Source organism: Barbatula barbatula (genome assembly GCF_947034865.1).
Source record: "Barbatula barbatula genome assembly, chromosome: 8".
In the NCBI taxonomy this organism is placed as follows: domain Eukaryota; kingdom Metazoa; phylum Chordata; class Actinopteri; order Cypriniformes; family Nemacheilidae; genus Barbatula; species Barbatula barbatula.
The window spans coordinates 22,288,292-22,310,116 of record NC_136771.1 but is presented as its reverse complement, the minus strand read 5'-3'; the positions used below and the strand labels follow the sequence as shown (position 1 = coordinate 22,310,116).

The 21,825-nt window shown below is 38.8% G+C and overlaps 1 protein-coding gene across 1 annotated transcript in view; it reads right to left on the bottom strand.

Annotated features, from left to right (window-relative positions):
* The window catches only part of trpc5a (transient receptor potential cation channel, subfamily C, member 5a), a 43,936-nt gene extending 26,111 nt beyond the window's left edge, over nucleotides 1-17,825 (bottom strand). The window contains 3 exon segments of the mRNA XM_079463173.1: nucleotides 2,003-2,524; nucleotides 8,155-8,549; nucleotides 17,347-17,825. Coding sequence (XP_079319299.1) covers nucleotides 2,003-2,524; nucleotides 8,155-8,541 — 909 coding nt within the window. The 5' untranslated portion in view covers nucleotides 8,542-8,549; nucleotides 17,347-17,825.
* Nucleotides 17,826-21,825: the final 4,000 nt, after the last annotated feature.

Genomic DNA, 21,825 nt, shown 5'->3' with positions numbered 1-21,825 from the left:
TCAGAGATGATGGATTTTGGTATGCAAAACCCTGAAGAGAGTTTGCATTTTAGGAATTCTGGTTCTATCGCTCCAAAGTCTATGGGGTTTTTTTTAATGGGTTTTTGATAAAGCTAAATAAGGTATTTGGTAAACAAAATAAAACACTCCTACTATAACCCCCTTGTGATTTGTTAAAGCCTTATTGTGTCTTAAAAACGGCGGTTGCTAACAAGTTGCTAAAAGCAACTACTTCCTTTGGCGGGGACGTTAGACGCCATCGTGCGTATAAAGCTAATGCAAATAATGCAACATGGGCACAAATCACTTGAAACGTGGATGCGGATTCATTCACAGACACATTTTTAATAAAGTTTGAAAGAATTGTCGGAGGCTTGGTGGTGGTAGTGTAATCTGTTTATAGCATCGCATTTTACTTTTGCAGATTGTATTTCCGCTTCAACGGTGACAAATGTGGTGTTAACTTGTAAAGATAATATTGATAGACAAAAGGTGTAAAAATCATAAACCTTTAGTAATCAAAGGGATTTTTTGCGATCTTTCAAAAGTCTATGGGAAAAATGCATAGGGTTTCGGTCGAGGGAACCAGCGCGGTGGGGGCTAACTTCCGTGTTAGCCTTAACAAATACGTCATCTCTGAGGTACTGGATTCCAATACATATTTATACTATGCAATTCATAACTTTTGGTTCTATATCACCATCTCTGATTAACAAAAAATAAGAATTTTACATATTTTCACAGCACTGAAGATAAAATGTAAGTAACCGGAAGTTAGGTTAGGGCCCCAAAACATTTGTTTATGTTGTTGCCGCTGAAACCATCTATAATATATTGACTTATACATAATTTACATTGACAGCCCCCCGCATTTCAGACAACAGTTTAACTACGATTGAAACTGGAATATTTATGTAAATTTAATGCATACTACGTAAACAACCAAGTAAAGTAAATCAAAGTTTACAGCACTTTTATTATAATCTTAACAATATTGATGTAACTAATTTCTACATTACTGTACAGTAGCAACGTTTCCATTGACAAGCCAGGCTAAATTTAACCCCATAAAAGACCTCACCAAACCATGTTCACGTAATACAACTTTAGGAAAAAATTCGAATAAATAAATAAATAATCTACTTTATTCTTAACATGCAAGGTTATAATTTCTTCTGCTCATGCAGGTACAGAGACACTCCACTTCTGTCTGCAAATATTACACGTATAACTCCTTGTCCTGTTTTCTTCTCTTACTCTCTCTCCATCTCCTGTCTTTCTAATCTCATCAAGCCTCTGGCCTTTAACACTCATCTCCCCTCACACTACAGAGTTATTCAAGACTGAGACAGGGGACAATGTGTCTGTTTCTTTAGGTTTGAAGAAACATATTTAAAGAAATATGCCCAGGGTCTTCTGCGATACTCGCGCAAGTAATTCACTTTCTCCCTCTAGCAGCACTGAATTGAATTTCAAGTGTACGAAAAATGTGACAATATTGATGACTTTTTCTTTTATGGATCTACGACATGCAGCTGAAAAGATGTACTAACATGGCGGTGTAAAATATAGTATGCCTAAAAAAATAAGGTAGATACGGCTGCTGTAAAAATTGTAGATGTGTATAATGAAATAAGGGATATTAAGAGAACGCGTATGTTTTTTAACATAACAACATACATTAGCGTAAAATTTCTGACACAATCTACGTCATATAGATCTACGTGACTATGCCAATGTTTTTCTACCATCGCAGACAACACATTATTCATAACCATTGTACAAGTTGACTGAAATAAAATTAATGAAACCGAGCGCACACTTGCAAGCTTTCTGTAACAGACTTTTAAAGCACAAATGCACAACAGTTTACTATCACTTAATAAACCATTTAAGTCCAATTTGGACCGGCCCGGCATGACTACACTGCTAATTCATTTTATATTTCGCGCTACACTAGACAGAAATGACCAACAACAGGTGTATTAAAGAAGCCACTTACCTCTTTTTGGTGGTATTTAATGGCCAGCTTGAGTTTGGCCAGATCTCTGCCCTCTCGCGGGTCCAATTCCTCACTCTGGTCATCACGGTGATTGAGAATGGTCTCCAGCTCACGGGAGCTACGCGCCTGGTCCAGCAGGTCTTTAGCAAAGAGCTTACACTGTTGAGAAAGTTCCTCGTACTCCTGGCGAAACTCGTTCTCGACCTTACTGAGCTCCTTGAGTTCCCAGCCCAGCCTGAAGGCGGTCAAAATGGGATCTTCGCTGGAGAGGGCAATTAGAGAGGGGCTGCCGAGGGCTTTGTAGATGTTGAGGCGAGATCGAGAGTGACGTAAGCTGTCCACTTCCGAGCTGGACACGCACTCCACGCAGTCGCAGCGGATCTGGTGCGGCCTGGGGATGGTGACCTTGCGCTGAACCAGGAGTTTGATGATCTCGTAGTTGTTCGTGTGGGCAGCCAGCATAATGGGAGTGATGTCGGGCGTGAATTCCGAGAACTGGGCGTCCATCATTAAGGATGGAACCTGGGAGAGGGGAGCCAAGAAAGAAAGTGTGAAAAATTCAAGATTTATAGACTGCTTAACCCGCACAAGCTGCAGAGTCCAGCACATGGCAGTCCAACAGCCCACACTCCACACAAACGCGAACCCTGCTGCTAAGCAGCACAATGGAGATGACAAGAGAGATTGCAAGCAGCACTTCCCATAGGAAGGAAATATCAAAAATGAGATCTTTCAAAATAAAAATAATTGTTCCTCCTGGACGGCAATGAAGACTGAAGATACTGTTTCCCGTATTTTTCTTCCGAGGATAAGGTTCCTCTAGAGCTTAATAAAAGATCTCGATGAAATCACAAAGTGTACTTACATAGATTTGCCAAGACATTACAGTGTGCAACAAAAGGTCCTGTGCAAAGCATCGCTCTGACAATTTAATTTAGGATGAATCTGATAATAAATGTTTGGTATCATTGCGAGATTCACAGAGATTCGATGCAGACAGAAATGGACAGAACATGAGAGACAGATGGGTACAGAAGGAGTGGAGAAAAGGAGAGTTGATGGAGGAGAACCACGTATAACAACTCGTCCTTGCAGCTGTGAGCTGGTGAGGGAGCTGAACCCTGTCAGAAAGATGAATCACAAGTCAGTCAGACCCCTTCCTCTGTTTAACCTCTCCTTCTTGCTGTCTTTCACCTTTCTTTCTGTCTTTTCTAGCCATACATTATACCCACACATTTAGACCTCTTTTCATGTATCTGCTTTCCTGTTGCTCAACTGGCAGGCAATGGCGATTGCAATCGCAAGGTCACAAGTTTTTTTCAAGAACAGGTGGCCCTCACATGACTGCATGCGAGCAGGCATACATCACACTCATGACATCCTTTATCCACCTTTAAGTGGCTATACGTATATGGCCAAAATACTCAATCCCATCATAAAACCGGCAATATCTGCCATGAAAACATTATGGAAATATGATTTGTGGTACGGCAGTGTTACAAGCCAGCGAGTGAGTAAGTGAGGTTTGCAAACGCATTTTATTTTAAGATTTATTTACAGTCCATTAGTATAACAGTCCTCCCCCAGAACTCCCGAGTGGCTGCAAGGGTTGCTATAGTGATAGCAATGCAAAATAGCCCATGCTCTGAGCGGCAGGCACACGGTACACAGGCTAGATTCCAATTTAGGCCCCACGGCACTTCCTGCAACAATCTGATGTATTTGCACCGCCACAGTTCACTTCATAAGATCAAATAATGAAGCTAAAAAACAAACGTAGCTACCGGCTTTACTTTCCTTAATACTCTTACGTCTGAACTATAGAGGCCTGTTCTTTTCTTCGACATTAGAGATATATTACTTCGCTTAAAAAAATAGAAAAGTGGCACATCGCAAAAAATTGCTGCAAGCAAATAAACTGCAATTCGGCAGACAATTGTGCACATGTTTTATAGTTAAATAAATGGGCTTTTCCATTTTTTCAAAGTAGGAGAAGACGCTTTCATGTTTGTTGTTGTTGTTGTTTACATCAAAATTCTGTGACTATTCCAACTCTGTTGTACTTTGGCACATATACAGTGTTACGTAAGAGTTGTTGACTAGCATACCATTCTCTTTAAAAACTAAAATGATAATAAAGTCCTGTAGCTCAGCGGTAAGAGCATTGACTTAACAATGCAAGGTTGTGGGTTGGATCCCAGGGGATTGCACATACCTATGTAAAAATGTATGGGATAATGCAATGTAAGTCACTTTGGATAAAGGCATCTGCTAAATGCATAAATGTAAAAAAGTCAATTAAAGAGAACACCACATCACAACTACAGTATATCATTAAGAATAAAGAGGAACGATATTATTGACAACGTGATGTTTTTTTCTGTCACCTGATGAACAATAAACCTTGACAAGCAACAACAAAACATTTAAATTAAAAGTCTCACAAATGTAAGACGAAACGGCATCTGTTGGTGTAGATGTTAATAATGTGATAGTTATAGTTATATAGCTAGTTGTAGTTATCTTTATAGTTCTATTTTTTATGTAAATGGTCTACTACCATTTGAAATCCTTTGTGTCTTTAAACAAAGGTATGGTACTTTTTTTCAATTCATGACATAAGCCAAAAATAAAATAAAGCAAAATGTTATAATTTTTAAAACCATACATATATAATAAAATCTTTCCTGCAGCTCAGTGGTAAGAGCGTTGCGTTAACAACGCAAGGTTGTGGGTTGGATCCCAGGGGATTGCACATACCTATGTAAACATGTATAGGATAATCCAATGTAAGTCGCTTTGGATAAAAGCATCTGCTAAATGTAAATGTAAATTTAACATTTTGATTCATAAATGTTCTGTTGGTTTCATTTAGTGCAAACGTTTGTCCAATGTTAAAATTGGAACTAATTAAACAGGAAGTTCCAGCGTTGTTTACATCTCCTGAAGTGGGTATAAAAAAGGCTGTTCATAAAGCTTCTATGTATGCTAATTTCCATTGAGCGTTACGCTGTATGCCACTCTCACACGGCCTCTTTCAGCGAGTGTTGGCAAAAAGTTCCGTTCCCCTTCATCCTCACCAGCTACGAATCAAAACACGTGCCTGTCACAAAACCCAATCTGTGCAAATACAGGAACGTAAGGATTTGATGTTAATCTACCCTTCAATAGATGTGAAGATCAGAGGATAACAAAATGCAATCCAATAACGATTTATCATGCTATGTGAGGTGCAAATCCAATCTGAAACATTAAACTCTGCCTTGTCACCTTTCTATTTGTCCTGGAACACCCACTCATCCACAAATACACAACCACACATATGAACAGTTCCCACTCACATGCACGCTGTTAGGAAGCAAAAAACACAAACTCTGTATATTCAGGACAAACTGTTCAAGCAAGAAAAGGAAGACAAAATACTGTACATATGTAAATACATAAAAATACTTGAACATATTTGTATCATTATGTTCAGTTTAATTGATGGCTTCTCAATCTAAACATCAGTATTTTTTCCTATAGGCAAACCTACTGAACCTACTTCCTTGAAAGACCACCTAAACCAAGACCAAAACTTTAAGGGGCGGTTTCCCAGACAGGGTTTAAACTTAGTCCCAGACTAAATAAAATGTTAGTCCCGTCTTGATCGAACAATTTGCACTTGCTTATCTTAAAATATATCAGTGACATTTTTTTGTCTCAAGATGCACACAGTAATGTTTGTTTGTAAATTCTGTTTTTTAAAACGCCTTAAATATCCTAATTTACCTTAAACCTAGTCCTGGATTACGCTAATCCCTGTCCGGGAAACTGCACCTATTTGAGCCCAAGACAAGACGAAGGCAGGACGAGACCGGGTTAAGATCAAGACCAGGGCTACGTTTCACGATAACGTTGTCTCTTAGTACACCTTAACACCAGTTATACCTTTTCTACGTGTGTTTCCCGAACAATACTTTAGGAGGTTACTTTCTTACGTCCCACGTTACCAGGTGCTGTCCATGGCGGTGGAGCTGAAATAATGGATATCAGCAGCGTTCTTTATAAAATAAGCACTTTAGAAATAGTTGACGTTGCATTTATTAGGACTAAAAATGAACCAAATTGCAAACTAAATCCAACCATGGATATTATTCAGTTGTGAAATGAGTATGCGAACCCGCAATCTCATGCCCAAATGTATAAACCCGCTACACCAACTGTCTGTATAGTCATTTACATCAAAGGTTCTCAAACTTTGGGTCGGAGGGTCACGCAAAGCCTGTTGCGGTGCATTCAAAAAGTTTATTTCAGCATATTGTGCTTGGACACTGGATGCGCAAGAGGTGCATTTACAGCGCAAAGCATGGAGCTTATGGCGGCTTTTATTAAAACATAAAAATATAATCAACATTATAAATCATACTTACAATATCAAGGGGAGTAATAAAAACAAGTATGCCTATAGCATAATTGTGCAGCCCTACAATGAGGTAATTTAATATTGAAATTAAACGTATTCATCCATGACAAGAGTTTGACTAAACTTCAATCTTTTATTTAAATATACACCAAATTCTTTGGGTTGCCAGCTGATGCACCTTATTTACATAATATCATAAAAAAGCTAACAACCATCAGTGTAAAGACAATTATATTCTTTGCATGAAAACACATCAATATACTGGTGTATATAACTTTTTAATTTTATTTGTATAGACTGCGATGTAAAGAAGCTTTTTTCCACAGTGGCCAGTAGCGGGTATAAGGTATAGCTAAGAGCGCTACAGACCAACTTTCCAAGCGTATGACTTCCAGAAGGTTTACTTAACTGACAACGTTTCGGGAATATCAACACATATCAACGATAAGGTTCAGCTTAAGGTATATCTTAAGAATGACGTAGCGATAAGAAGGTCTCGGGAAGCGTGGCCCAGAACAGCATTTCTTAACTTTGAGATCCACATAAACTTACCGTGAAGATTCTTTGAGCAAACAATTACGAAAGAGCTGATATGTACAGTGTTTGTTTGGAACTGTTTTTAATACTGAAATCAAAAACTCTGTCTGAAATATAAGTCAACTAATATTAACTTGTTTTTAATGGTAATATAAAGTCGTGGTCATATTCTTGAAAAACAGATCTCTTGCTTTTGTGATATTCTTTAGTTATATAAGATCGTTTTTGCAAAAATTCATATTCATACAAATTTATATTCATACAAATATCCCTGTTCATTTCTAACTTGCCGAAACATTATCAAAAAAAGTAAAACGAGGAATAAGTTATTGATTGTATTTGATGCCAAATGTTTTACATTCAATCTCACTAAATCAGACCTGCAATTAAGTAATATCCTTACATTTGTGGTCTTGTCTGGTCTTGAAATAAAAGTCTGAGATCAAGACAAGACCAAATGCATTCGAGACCAAAAACTAGACCACGACCATCAAAAAATGGTCTTGAGACCATTTTTAAGACTAAAACTGGTGTTGAGTACTACAACACTAGCCGCGCCTCGCCCTTTTAAAATAACCAATAGCGTGAAGTTTACCTCACAGCCTTGAACCTGATGTTAGCTGCCGAGTGATGTCATACAAATCATTGATCCGAAAGCGAGAGACTCCTTATATATTCTAAATGTAAATTCTGTCAAAGTTTGGGCGCACTCCAGTTTACATATTCATATTAAAAGGCCAAAAACTTTATTTTAGATTTAGCAGGAACTTTAATAAATGACTTCTTGGGTACTGCAGACTGGGCTGCTAAGTAAACAACACACACTGTTCGATAGCGATTTCCCCATCCGTTTCAAGCAAACAAAATGCTTACTGTACAGCACAACCAGTTTAGCCTGATTAATAAAGAAATTACACAATCAATCAGTTATTTTAATGAACCCGTCAAAATACCTGTCGTTTTTTTAAGTAATTCGATTAATCTCAATAAATCTCAAACTCGTGAATTATTAATATTGATTAACTGACTTGTGTAATAGGTTGAACTGGTTAATTGACTTATTGTAATTAACCGGTTAGTAATCAATAAGAAACTAATTAAACTCGGCACAAATTCTCAAGTTCCAGCCTCGCTCCACCAGTCAGACCACCACCCAAACCCGCCTGGACCAGCATGAAAATTTTCAGAGTCCCAACACACAAAAACTGACCTGTTTCTCCCCGCTGGGCTTTCTGTGGGACAGCAGTAACTCCACAGCCCCCACCACTTCTTTGCGGATGGCGTAGAGCAAAGCATCTCCGGTGTTCACCCCGTGATCCAGGAGAAGCTCCATCACCTCTAGGTTTTCATTCTCGATGGCGATTAGAAGCCCACTGCGGCCTAACGGATCCACGCAGTTTACGTCGATATTGTAATAAACTACAGCCTCTCGCAGAGCGTGCTGGACACCCGCATAGTCTCCCTTCTCCACGGCGGAAAGGAAGGAACGCTCCTCTGTAGAAAGTTCGACCTCAGCCCGGACTATTTGGAGAGGGATCCGGTCGCGGTACGGAGAGTAGCTGCTCTTTTTGTAGTACAGGTGTGACATGGGATTCATGATGGATGCTGGTGGAGAGAAAAACTAAAATTAAGAAAGAAAAGATTATACATAATCATACCGCTGTCCCTTTAGATCAGTAATCTTACTGTAAATTGATATACATTTCTTAATAGTATTTCTTATAGCATTTCCAATATTTTGGACAATAGTCTTTCTTAGTTTAGCCACTGGCACAGCTTGCAGTAAAACATCAGAAACAAACTTTACCTCTTGTTTATGTCTATGACTCTTGAATATAACATAAACAATTTCGAGAAATGTCTCAGTGGTTTTGTGTCTATACAATGTTACAAAATATCTTCTTTTGTGTTCTGCAGAAGACAGAAAGAGAGTAAATGAACTGTTCCTTTAAGGGCCATTTAACACTCCAATGCTGTGCCTCATCCAACAGAGACAGTAAAAACAAAACATACTACCGTATGTGACGCATACATTTTTAAGCACGCTAATATCTTTTTCAATGCAATCCATAAATAAAAAGCTACTTGGTGCCAGTTGCATTTGTATGAAACAGTGTTGCTATTGACAACCGAACACAAGACATGCAAATCTACTTTGCATATTCAGCGGTCTGTAAATCACCATTTAATTAAATATAAATCACCATTTATTTCTGGACTATTTAAAATGCAAACGCAATCCAACATCGCAATAATACACTATATCGTGATAGCCTTCCTAGCAGTTTTCGTGAAATAAAAAATGGATAAAAATTTGGCCAGTCTGCTGGATTATATGAGTGAGCACCCTGATAGATGGATGTGAGGAATTAATAGGTGAACATTGTGTTCATTTCATCGTGACTCCCTCTTTGTGCCGAAATGACTTTTTAATACATTTCCACGAGTGATTGATGCCGCAAGTCATTTCTCTTAATAGCGCAATGTGGCCACAAGCAACAGCTATCATACTGCAGTGCCAGTAATTTAGCTAGGCCAAAACCGAAGCATCATTTGCTACGCTATTTGTCTCACAACACTCATCTCGTAACAAATGCAGGTAGATGTGTCCGTGGTCACATGATGGTGTTGACACTCTCATCACTGTTGCTTCAGGGAAAGCAACTTGGATAATGGCACAGGTTGATATTTTAGTCATGTGACATTCAATGTTGACAGTAATAATTGAGTCATTTTCACAGCTATTTACCTTTATTGTGAATACAACACCACTTATTTGTTTTTAAAAGCAAAAAACGTTATAATAGTGTACAATACGGTTAAGCTGATAAAGCAGTTCAGTCATTGAAATAATCATATAAGATTTCGTAGGAAAAATAAACAGGTGTGGGGTTTTTTTGGTGTTTGCAAGAAATGTTTGTAAATCCTAAAATATAAACAGTAAGGACATTGAAGAACATCACTGTTGTTATGAAGATGGTCCAGTTTATCAGCAGTTTTGACATCTCGACACGCTCCAAAGTTTACAGATGAGCATGTCAAAAATATTCGGCTAATTTCAGAATAAATGGAAAGACTTGAGTAATTACGGTGATTGATTATGTGACGGTGGCGCTTCTTGCTTTGATCTTGTTCTCTGAAGAAGATGATCACACACACCATGTGGCGTCTTCCATATGGTCTCACTTGAACTGACACCACACACACACACACACACACTTATCAATACGCTCAGAATCATTAGCACCTCATTCATTTTACATTAAAGCTGTCCCTACATTTTTAGATAGATAAATAGATAGATAGATAGATAGATAGATAGATAGATAGATAGATAGATAGATAGATAGATAGATAGATAGATAGATAGATAGATAGATAGATAGATAGATAGATAGATAGATAGATAGATAGATAGATAGATAGATAGATAGATAGATAGATAGAATTAGAATTAGAATTAGAATTAGAATTAGAATTAGATTTAGATTTAGATTTAGATTTAGATTTAGATTTAGATTTAGATTTAGATTTAGATTTAGATTTAGATTTAGATTTAGATCATTTAACGTCAACATCACATAATATCCACAGCATGTAAATCCTTTTCTGGCGAGCAGCGCTCAGCGCACTTGCCCTCTCTGCAGCTGATACACCCACACTGCTTTCTGCTCCTTAATGCTAATTCTGAGATGCTGGATAGGCGCATGGTGCAAACCTTCCCAGGATCAATGCTGTTTTCAAAATGGTTCCGTTGTATTTCAATCTTTTTGGTAAAAAAAGCAAGATACAAATCGCTGAAACCAGTTAAAAGGATGTCCAAAGACCCGCTCCCGTCCTGGTACACCAGGGTAACCGACCGCTACCATCTTTTATCCGGAAAATGTAATCCCGCGGCACAAGAATTAATTTTGGGTCCTACAGCGCCTCTGATGGACAACTCTAGAGGCGATTTTCTTAATGTTTTTATTTTTTGCACCCTCAGATTACCGAGTTTCAAATAGTTGTATCTCAGCCAGGATTTTTCCTATCCAAACAAACCATAAATCACTAGAAAACATGTTTATTCAGCTCTCAGATCTCCAAAACACTTACCCATATGACACACATTTTGTGGGCCAGGGTCACATAAATGTATAGATTCAATGCACTGTTAATCACTTTGAAAAAGTCCCTGCCAAAAGTGCATACATGTACATGTATTTCCTTTGATAGACAAAAAAAAGCATTTGATCTTTTCCAGACAAAAAAGGCTAAATCACAGTGACTACATGATTTCGAACAGACAATGACCCTTCTGCTATACTTTAGCCTGCTACTTACCCTGCCCCTTACCCCGTGGAGAAAATAAAGCAAGCAATACATCTGACAGGACAGTACAGCACCAGCGACTCTTCTGCCAAGCACCACTCTGACCGAGCAATTATCTCTGCAGTCTAATCGCAGATGGCTTAATTGTGTAATTAATCTGTGATTCTCGGTTCTCCAAGGGCTGCTTATCTGCTTAAGGAATATCCTAAGAGTATAAGATGGGCCAAGCATCAGCTGATAAATTAGACGTACTGTAAACGAAGTGTTTAGAGTGATCTCCAAAGATTCATTGGAGGTGCGCAGCGCTTCTCCGGTACAACAGGGAGCCATTTCGGAGTGCCTGGAGTCGGTGACATTTCCTTCCGTAGCATCTCCAGACCTTAATGACATATCTACTGCGAGAATAAACAATAACTCTGTACCAAAACCTAATGAGCTATCTCACTGTCTGCTGCGTAGATAAAAAGGAACCCTTAGAAATGACTGATTTGAAACTTTTTTGAACTTTTTGAAACACACGAAACTTGAAATCTATAAAACCATGATTTAACTATACTGTAGTAACGGCTGTTTTTTTGGATTGTAGTAAAACCACAGTAAGCACAAATTTACAATGGTCTCACAACAATAACTATTGTTTAACTATGGTATTGTATTGGTTGAAAAATATGGTAATAATAATCAATGTGCTAAATAACTACACTTATAGTAAACCTGTACTATAATAAAATTACATTATAATCGATTAATCGATTAGGAAGACCTAAAAATATAGCAATAAAAATGTAGAATCGTGTGAAAATGCAAAATATAACAATACACAGAATTTAAAATGGAAGAATTTCAAGTGATCTCAAAAGCAAAAAAGATCTCAGACATTTGGACCCCTATATGTTCTGCAATAATTCAACTGAACTGACACTGAAATGTAATGTTTTACGTACATTTCAAACACAGAGTTTTCGTCAACAAGGTATTAATATCGTGTGCCGAACCTGCTTTCTATTGTCCTTGTCATTGTAACGCTAGAAAAGAAAAACAACATTCCAAAAAGTGACACACTACGCTCTTCTGGGAAATAACTTTAAATTGTACGATCGGTGGAAAGCACTGAAGGGGTCCGGCACGGGCGCGCTGATTAAATCAATACATCGACGAGAATTTTACAGATTGGATCAGACAGAGAACATGGATCTCTCTGAGAAAACACAGGAGATTCAAACAGACGCTTGGGGGAACTCATCTGGGTTCGCCTGGTCCTCTGAGACGAGTAAATTAAATGACAGAGAGGCCCTGACACAGCACTGTGGTGTCTTTGTCACAATTCCCCTAAATTACGATGAGGAGGAGGAAGATTAGCACATATAGCTCACGTCGGAACCAAAGCAACATGCTGGGACTCAAGGCAACTGGGCAGAAGTTTACGGGTATAACATTTAAGCACATGACTTAAAAAAATGAAGGATGCCATGTTTACAACACTGTAATCCAATTAAACAGTGGCATGCATGTGTATGTGTGTTTAGAGAGAGGCAGTCCAAACCTGTAAATAAACCATTTCACCTCATTTCGCCTTATTCTTTTTCCCAAGCCGCTATTTAAGTGCAAAAACAAAACGTGTGTTTGATGTGCAAAAGGCATGCTTAAAAGCAGATCCTGGTAGCCACGTTTCCAGCGTAAATGCTCTGGTTGGAAATTTGGTGCCTGGCTGGTTTTGATCTCTCCACTGAACTTCACAAAAAATGATGTTGCCCTGACAAAGCTAACATCCTCTTAGTGTAAATACTGAGGCATCGTGTACACTGCACCCAATGCGGTTTTGTTTTTCAAATATCCCATGTTATGCAAGCAACGAAATCAGATCCGACGCATAGAGACAAAGGAGTAGTTCTCAATATGGAAAGATCGGATGGAAACAGAACATTTTGCCTCTGCATGTCTATTATGATATCTCGCTGCCGTGCAGGGCTCTTGCATATGCCGCGTCCGGCACTGCTCGCTCTTTCATCATTTACTCATACTGAATACCACATGTGTTTGTAAACAAATTCATTCAGACACAGCTGTCAACACAACTTTGCAATGAATTATGTGAGATTTGACAAATTAAATCCAAATGTCTGATTTTATTCAGCTTTCATTGTTTCGTTTAGCTAGCACCACCAAGGAACCAACCAGAAAACTGGTACTTTTTTACACCAAGAAAGCTTACAGACTGCTTAGCAGCACCCCAAGAACAACTTAAACACCACAGCAACTGCTCAGCACACCTTAGCAACTGCCTAGCAACTGCTCAGCACACCTTAGCGACTGCATCCACTGTAGCAACCACCCAAAGAACATAAGTCCTAAATGAAAATCATTTTTTAAAGGGATAGTTAAGCCAAAAAAGAAAAGTCTATCATAAATAACTAACTCTCTCTAACCTGAATACATTTTAGCAACAGACATTTCAGGGGCATCTTTGACTACCATAGTAGACACAATTCCAATTGTAGTCAAAGGTGCCGCAGCACTTTTTTCTTTTCCTAAAGTTCTCCAAATATCTTCTTTTGCGTTACACAGAACAAAACAAATACAATAGTTTTTTTTCTACTATGATGCACCAGAACTGTGAGTTGCTAACATTTTGCCAAATATCTTTCTTCGTGTCCATCAGAACATAGACATGTATACAGGTTTATAACAACTTTAGGGAGAGCAATTCAGTTTATCTGACTTTATCTGTCTTTCTCGCCCAATCCTTAATTTCTTCGGCCAGTTTGTCTCCACATCCGTCGTTTTTTCCAGCCATAAAGTATCAGCATGGTCGATTTGTCTTGTCTCATAGTTAACATTTATTTTATCAGGCAAAGGCAACCTCTGCCATTACTCAGCCGCCAAACCCTAACAAACGCTGGCGGGTTGACGTATAATGAAAATTTAACGTACGTCTGCGAGGAAGAGAAATGTTTCTTCCTGTCAAATTCTCTAACAATACGAAGTGACGCACCTCACGTCATATATTTACCTTTTTAGGGAAAAACGCACCAGTGTGCTCCACCCTCATGTCAAGAAGCCGAGAGAAAACCCATGAGGCTGTTTTGGGAGCTGTTAAAACTGTGTGAGGAGCTATGCTGTGCAATTACATGTGATCCAAAACAAACTCTGCAAAGACGCTGCTGGCGAGAGGGGCTTTACCCCAGCGGCTGCTCTTCCGAGCATGCCTTTCAATACGGATAAAAAGCTGAGAAATGCTTCTCCAAAGCTTGCACAGATACATCTGACAAGGAGCAATAGCGGCACAATTTTGGGGGGAGCGCTACAGTGGGAGCTTTGCATTTCAGATGATCAAAGATTTATTTTGAGCGGTTATGACTGCTGAAATGTGTTGTTTTGTCTCATTAGATGCCTGTGCGTTATTATCTCACTATTGTTTTTAAATCCTTTATAAAAATTTGGTTGCATAAACAGAAACCTGCAGAGTCTAGGCGTATCCTTCATTTTTATAACCAAAATCCAACCTGAATCTTTTTCTGCCCGCCTCTCTCCGATGTAACCTTTCAGTGTAACAGATCATTCAGAACCTATAGTCTCCTTAACATTTGGAACACACGCAAACACAATTTTATATCATTTATCCGTGTCAACAAACTCACCGGTCTTTAATTCAGTCGCAGGGATAATTACGAGAAAGAATAAGCGACGAGTGAATTCACCTTGTGAGTCATTTTCGGGGTTAAGAGCTGTAGGGCATATAGAGACACTGTAGCAGTGATGTAGGGCTTCGACGTGAGAGTTTAATATGCCAGGCACGTTGACTTAGGCGTACTCTTTTCCCGGCGAACTTGGGCTATACTTCAAAGCCACGCTTTTGTCATGTCTAAAGAATGTGTCATCGATAGGAGATGGGATCAAAGTTTCTGTTTTGCGTGTCTGTAGCTCTCTTCCAAAACCTCACTGTCTATCTACACAGACAGCTGGCTTCTAATACAGCATCCATGACCGATTTGGAGCACTCTAGATAGACAGCGACAGAACTTTGCTAAAACTTAAATACATGCGCAAAATAAATTAAATACAATATTTTTGTCCAAATAGGTCAAATGTACACTATGAGATTACCATATGATGTTTCAATTTAAAGGGATAGTTCATCCAAAAACGAAAATTATTACCAATATCATGTCATTCCAAACCTGTATGACTTTCTTTCTTCTACAGAACACAAAAGCAGATATTTTGAAGAACGTTGGTGACTATACGATTTTAGATCCCATTGACTTCCATTGTATGGACATAAAACATTCAGACATTTCTAAATAAAATCTTCTTTTTATACAGATTTTTGAACAAGAGGAGATAAATGATGACAGAATTTTCATGTTTGGGTGAACTTTCCTAGGGGGGGGCGATATTTTTAAACTTTCAGATGAAAATTCAATAATAAACACAATCATCTTTGCATCTAAAGCACTATTCGTACTGACTAAAACAGTATGGAACATTCAGTTTGTCCAATAATGTCACATTATACTTTTTTCTAAAGAGCTCTGGCAGGTTTCGTAATGGGCTCTGATCTGATTTAAACCACATAAGCAGCCAGTATGAGTCTGGGACTCGGTGGAGGTGACTTGTGCTGGTCTCAAGCACTCAGTCACAGTAACACCAGACAGCATAAGCCACCAGACACCCTGCAACTCTATTAGATTTATTATCTTCTCACAGAATAAACCTGACCTTCTCCTTTTGTCCCTTCTTCTCTATCATTCTTTCTCGTTCACTCTTTACAACGCTTATGAAGGTTGACTTGTAGCCACAACCTTTGAAGAACCTGTACTTTTTTAAGTCAACCTTGTGTCCTGACTGATGCCCAAGGGCCACAACGACAAAAGGAGGAGAAATCCAAAATAAGAAGTCTGGAAAACTTCCAGACTCGGGCACTTTATTCTCCTTGGATCAGTTGGTGGACAGTATAAAATGGATTTAGAGATCTGATGAGAGATAAAATGATGACGCCTCCCCGCACAGGTTCTCCGTTTCTGATCACCATCTGTGCGTGCGAGGCTGTGAACGCACACCTGTATGTGCCTCCAGTCACCAGTCCAAAATCTGTTTGCCTTACGTAATGCACCATTAAGCGGCTTAATCTCATTGGAGGGATTCAGGCTGTCACTCACTTATAATCAACAGTTTTAGAAGCCGGACCCTGATGGTTTCTGCGCAATTTCATTACAACCCCAGAGATGAAAAACGTTCAAAGGTTAAATCGATCCCTTGAGACATTAGCCCAAATGGACCCTGGTTTACAAACTTGAAGCATCTACCAGATGCCAACAAACCAAACGTTAGCACATATACAGTTGAGATTTTTTCTGTCACCTCCTAATAGCATTGCTTACACCAATTTCTTTTTCCCCCCTATGAGTTCTCCTGGGGCAACAACCCTGGGCGATCCATTGGGACAGCCCTTGCCAAGATCCTACCCTCTGTGTGCATGTACAGCATGTACAGGTATGGAGATGATATAAATTGTGGATTACAATGCTCAGTACGCAACAATGAGCGATATCAATACAGTCATTATTCTTTAGCCACCAGCGCCTGCTTAGCATGTCACATTAATGCCTGCGAAAAAGAATGATCCTTGTTTACATAACCGTTACAATCTGGGAAGTTGAACTGAAACCAACACTGCAGTAATGAGCATCTATGCAGTCCATTAGGATAATGATGAAACGCTAAATATTATAGGCTACACAATTATAACCATAATGTTTAACTATAACCATAATTATATCCATACAAGTGTATTAGTTATGTACATGCGTAGGCTATATATCCTGTGTAGATAAATGAATGCATGCTATTGGACGCCACATATTCAGAATATGCAAGTTGGCAACTGTCAGTCAAACCTCATAAAATCCCTATTTATTCGTTACTGTACACATCAAATGATATGTTGATTCCTATTCGCGTGTGCACCTGCATCTGCAGGTGCCAAGGCGCAGAAGCGCTTTCACTTTTGCGCTGCATCGAATTACCCTCGATAAATAACGCTCCGTAACTTCAATGCGAACGGAACGAAACCCGATAACGCGTCGCTTACCTTATGCGCTTCACCGTATTGATATTGAATCGCCCCTCGTATCAAACAGGGGGTCTCTGAGGAGGTTTCTCCCTGCTGCTGGTATTGTCTTCTTATGTGACAGGGGAGTATGAGATACTATTTATCAGCCGCGTCCTCTGGAGACCCTCATATTTCCACCGCGAAATGAAGCGCAGGGTTCGTGGAAAGCAAACGAAGCCTCGTTTTCTTTCGCAATCTCTCACATACACTTAAACGTACATTTACGCACACGGCACACACACCCCAGTGGGTTCTCCACGCGTAAACCCCACGAAGAGCATCCCTTACTCCAATGCGCATTTCATCACTCCGAAGCGCGCAACCACCGAGCCCTTATTTTAATAAAGGGACGACATCGGCGTTCCTACAGCTCATATTTTTTACGAATTGCCCATCGGGGGTATTTAACTGACACGGATCCTTGCGTCAGATACAGGTGGTTTTGCAAATCTCGGTTGTCTTCCTTCAAAAGTGCGGAACGAGCGCCGGGAAGAGTATTTTAAGAGAAGAAGTGCGTCTTGCGCGCGTACGGCGGCATCTTGTCTTCATATTTAGCTTCGCGAGAGCTGCGCAGATTCCAGCGTTCGCGCGCTGCGGTTGTCATGGTGTCAGACTGATCTCACTGATGCTGCCGCGGCGCTCGATCGCGGGCGAGTGGTCGTGACATCACAACGCGAATCGTATAGAAAGTTTTATTCTATTGGTTGACGCTAATGTAGGACGCGATAAGTGGTTTTGCTTTTTGTAATTTAACTCTTAAAAAAACGTCTAGAGTGTGTGCCAAGCGCCTATTACTGGACACAAATAAGCACATATTGATGAAGCAATAGGAAAATGCAAAGAAAATGTGTAATTAAAAATGATAAAGATAATTTATCCTATTTATCCTAAAGATCCTATTGAAAAAACAGGATGATCAGTTTTTTTATTTAGTGACCAGCCTTGTTTCCACTGAAGGAATATCCTTGTTTACACAAAAATTGTATTACTAACCCTCATCTTGTTTTAGCTCTAAAATACCACAATTTAACTTGCCACATTAAGCCTGGTGTCAGTCACCAGCTGCAGTGCCCTCTCAAATCCTCTAGAGGCTCCCCTTAGCACATGGACTGCCATATCACACCATATTAAATATTGACCGGACTCATTAACTGACATTGCATTTACATGTGTCCTGTGAACTGTTGTTTATCTAACTATACCCAGTTGTCCTAGTCACTCATTGCAAAGTCTTGTATTCGTGCCATACTGCAACTCCTAGCGGTCTCAATGTCTGGAATTTGTCTTGCCTTGATGTCTTGTGGATCGCTCTCTTTGCCTTTGTCTTGTGGATTTGTTTGCTGTGTTTGGACTGTCTTTTCGCATTTTGTCTTTCCCCTTTTAAATAAACTGCATTTGGGTGCTCGTCCGTGTGTCTTTGTGCATTTGAGAAACCTGTGTTATATCCTCAGGTTTCTCAAACCTGGCCGTAGGCCCCCCTAAACCCTCGGACTTTCTGATGTCTCCCTTATCTAAACATTACCATTTTAGGTCATGGAGACCCTACTAATCTTCAATCATTTTTAATAGGATGACATCCGAAATGAGAAGGGCCAGGGGCTTTCAGGACAGACTTTGGAAACACTCTTCTAACCAGTTGCAATGCGTCAAGTTGAATTTATGGAGGTTCTAATAAAAAGAAGTTAGGATGGATGAATGCTAAAAAATATATATTTTAGACAACCAAGCAACGCTGTCTTCCAAAAATTATCTTGAAAACGAATGTTATTTTCCTTTGCAGTGACTTCACCGTTATTGCAAGCAGTATCATTGCAACATTACCAGCACTCAAATGCATATTGTCTTTGGACAGTGCTTGAGACATTTGTGTTCTTAGGTATTTTCTTTCCACAATACTGTAGTTTGTGTCAACAATTTATATTTTATCTGAAGAGGAATCTTTCCGTTTGCCTTAATTTTGTGAAACGGTTTCCAGTGGCTGAATCGAAAAATGTGTTTGCAATACAGCACAGTCAGGAATGCTTTCAAGTTTCATGCATTTTTATTATTGAAATGAAAGCACCTCATGAGCAAGCACAATGGTTATTGCGGACAAGTCAGGCTTTATGTGTAATTATCTATTAATGCACAGTTGCATCTGCCTAGTTTCTGCTCTTTTTTTGTATTCAGGAATAAATAATACATTTGCTTCCCCACCACAAAGTAATAGGCCATCCTTACACTTGAGTGCACCTACTGCATGCCTTACAATGATCTTAAGGCATTTCAGTATCATTAATGTTGTTTAATTGAAAACATGGAGTACATCTGATCATGTTCATAGCATATATTTAATAGAACACAAGCACATTTTTAAATCAAATCACTTTACAAAGGATCTAGGTTTTACAAAACTGAGGCAAAAAGTATTAAAGGGATAGTTCATCCAAAAATGAAAATTCTGTCATCCTTTAATCCCCCTCAGATTGTTCCAAACCGATCTAAATTTCTATGTTCTGCTAAACACGAAAGATATTTGAAAGAATGTCAGTACCCAAACAGATCTCATATCCCATTCCCTCCCATAGTATTTATTGTGAATGACAGATGAAATCTGTTTGGTTACTGACATTTTTTCAAATATCTTCCTTTGTGTTAAGCAGAACAAATATATACATAGGTTTGGAAAAATCTCAGGGTGAATAAATTAAGACAGATTGTTTATTTTTGGGTGAACTATCCCTTTAAGTCAAGTTCTGATTGTCCCACTTGAATAATACGACTACTAGCAGGCACACCACTGATCATGAGCCACATTAACAATGGACACGCTCTCCGGGGGATTATTTGACAAAGCGATGCATTTTAACCACATCAGATTGCTCTGTAACTAATAAATTAAACACGGGTGTAATTTGGATGCATGCAAAGTGAGGGTCTAGCATGAATGAGATTGGTTTATCACATTGACATCTAATTACATAGAAAAAGAAAGAGGATGGCAAAGGGTAACAGAAAGAAAAACGTTTGCAACCCTTTATGTTGTCTATATCCTCCAGTGAAAATGCTCTGGTGCCATTTTGGTAATACTAACCAGTTTCTTAAAGTGGCCTCTGCTCTTAATGCAAACAAAAGTGACCCTGCCTGTGAAAATCTATTTCTGAGATCATAAACATCAAAGTTTGATTTCAAGCTTTCATTCCACTATGATTTAAATATTTGACATGGCCTCACACACTCAGTCAATGTCAATATTTAAGAAACCAAGGTTATATTTTTACAGAACATTCTTTGCATTAGGCTATAAAGAATTAATTTATATAGAAATCGGTGAATCACAGAAAAACTACTTTACCAGGGTCACAAATGTAAAACTACCTTTTTCCATTTTGTGGCTGACTTTGTATTGTCAAAAACATCCATATTTCGATACGTATCGATACAGAAAAAACGTAAACGTTTCCAATCTGTTGTCCCATGAATCGATACCAGCCACAGAGAAAGGCTGTGTTTAAAGGCTGTGTGCCCCTATAAGAATTTATTTTGGTGGCGGTGGGAGTTAGTCTCGCAATACACAATTTATAAAAAATACACAATATTTTTTATCATAACATGCATAACCAAAGACTATTTATTTATTAAAAACATTAGTAGTGTGGGAACTATTTTCCCTTAAAAACAACTGAATGATTGACAATTCGTGATAATAATGTTTGTTCCGAAAGACTTTTTTAAATGCAAGAAACTAGATTATTAGATATCAGAAATATAAAGTGTGAATAGACGGGCTGTCAGTCCAGTCTGTGTGTTAGTGATGTGGGGATTTTTCAATGATTTCAGCGCAGTTTACATAGTTACGTCCAGTAGGTGGCGGCATGGGACTGTTATGAGTGAGTCTGTCGGTCAGCAGACTATTCACCATTTCAGTCCCAAAGTCTGCTTTATTCTGGAACTAATGTCTAACTAACGATGTAATTCCCGCAACTTTGCTGCCTGTATGCGGCCATTGGTTTTAGCAGCCTGAAAAACACGTTTTATCACATTCTGAATGGATTATATAGGCCTATAGCACAGAAACCGCACTTCCTTTATAATGACTAAAAAGCTGTCACTCATCTTCATCGGGATCTCTAGCACCCCAGAAACAGACCTAATAATAATATTTACATTTAGTCATTTAGCAGACGCTTTTATCCAACTTACAAAGAGTTCGGGGAGCAATAAGCGATATGTCATACACAAGGAATACAAAACCCTCGACATGGGGTTGATAAATAAAGTAGAAAAATATAAATAGAGAAAATTACCCCTCATAAAAGTAGAAGCTTCCTCTTCCCGACTGCAGGTTTATTATTCTCCATTTTAGAGCTGAAGTTCATGTCAACGATGTCCTGCGCTTGGAGTCGTGGCCGGGCGTTTAAAATTTAAAGAGACATGACAACTAACCCCAAAGATTTTTATATCAATTATTGTCAATAA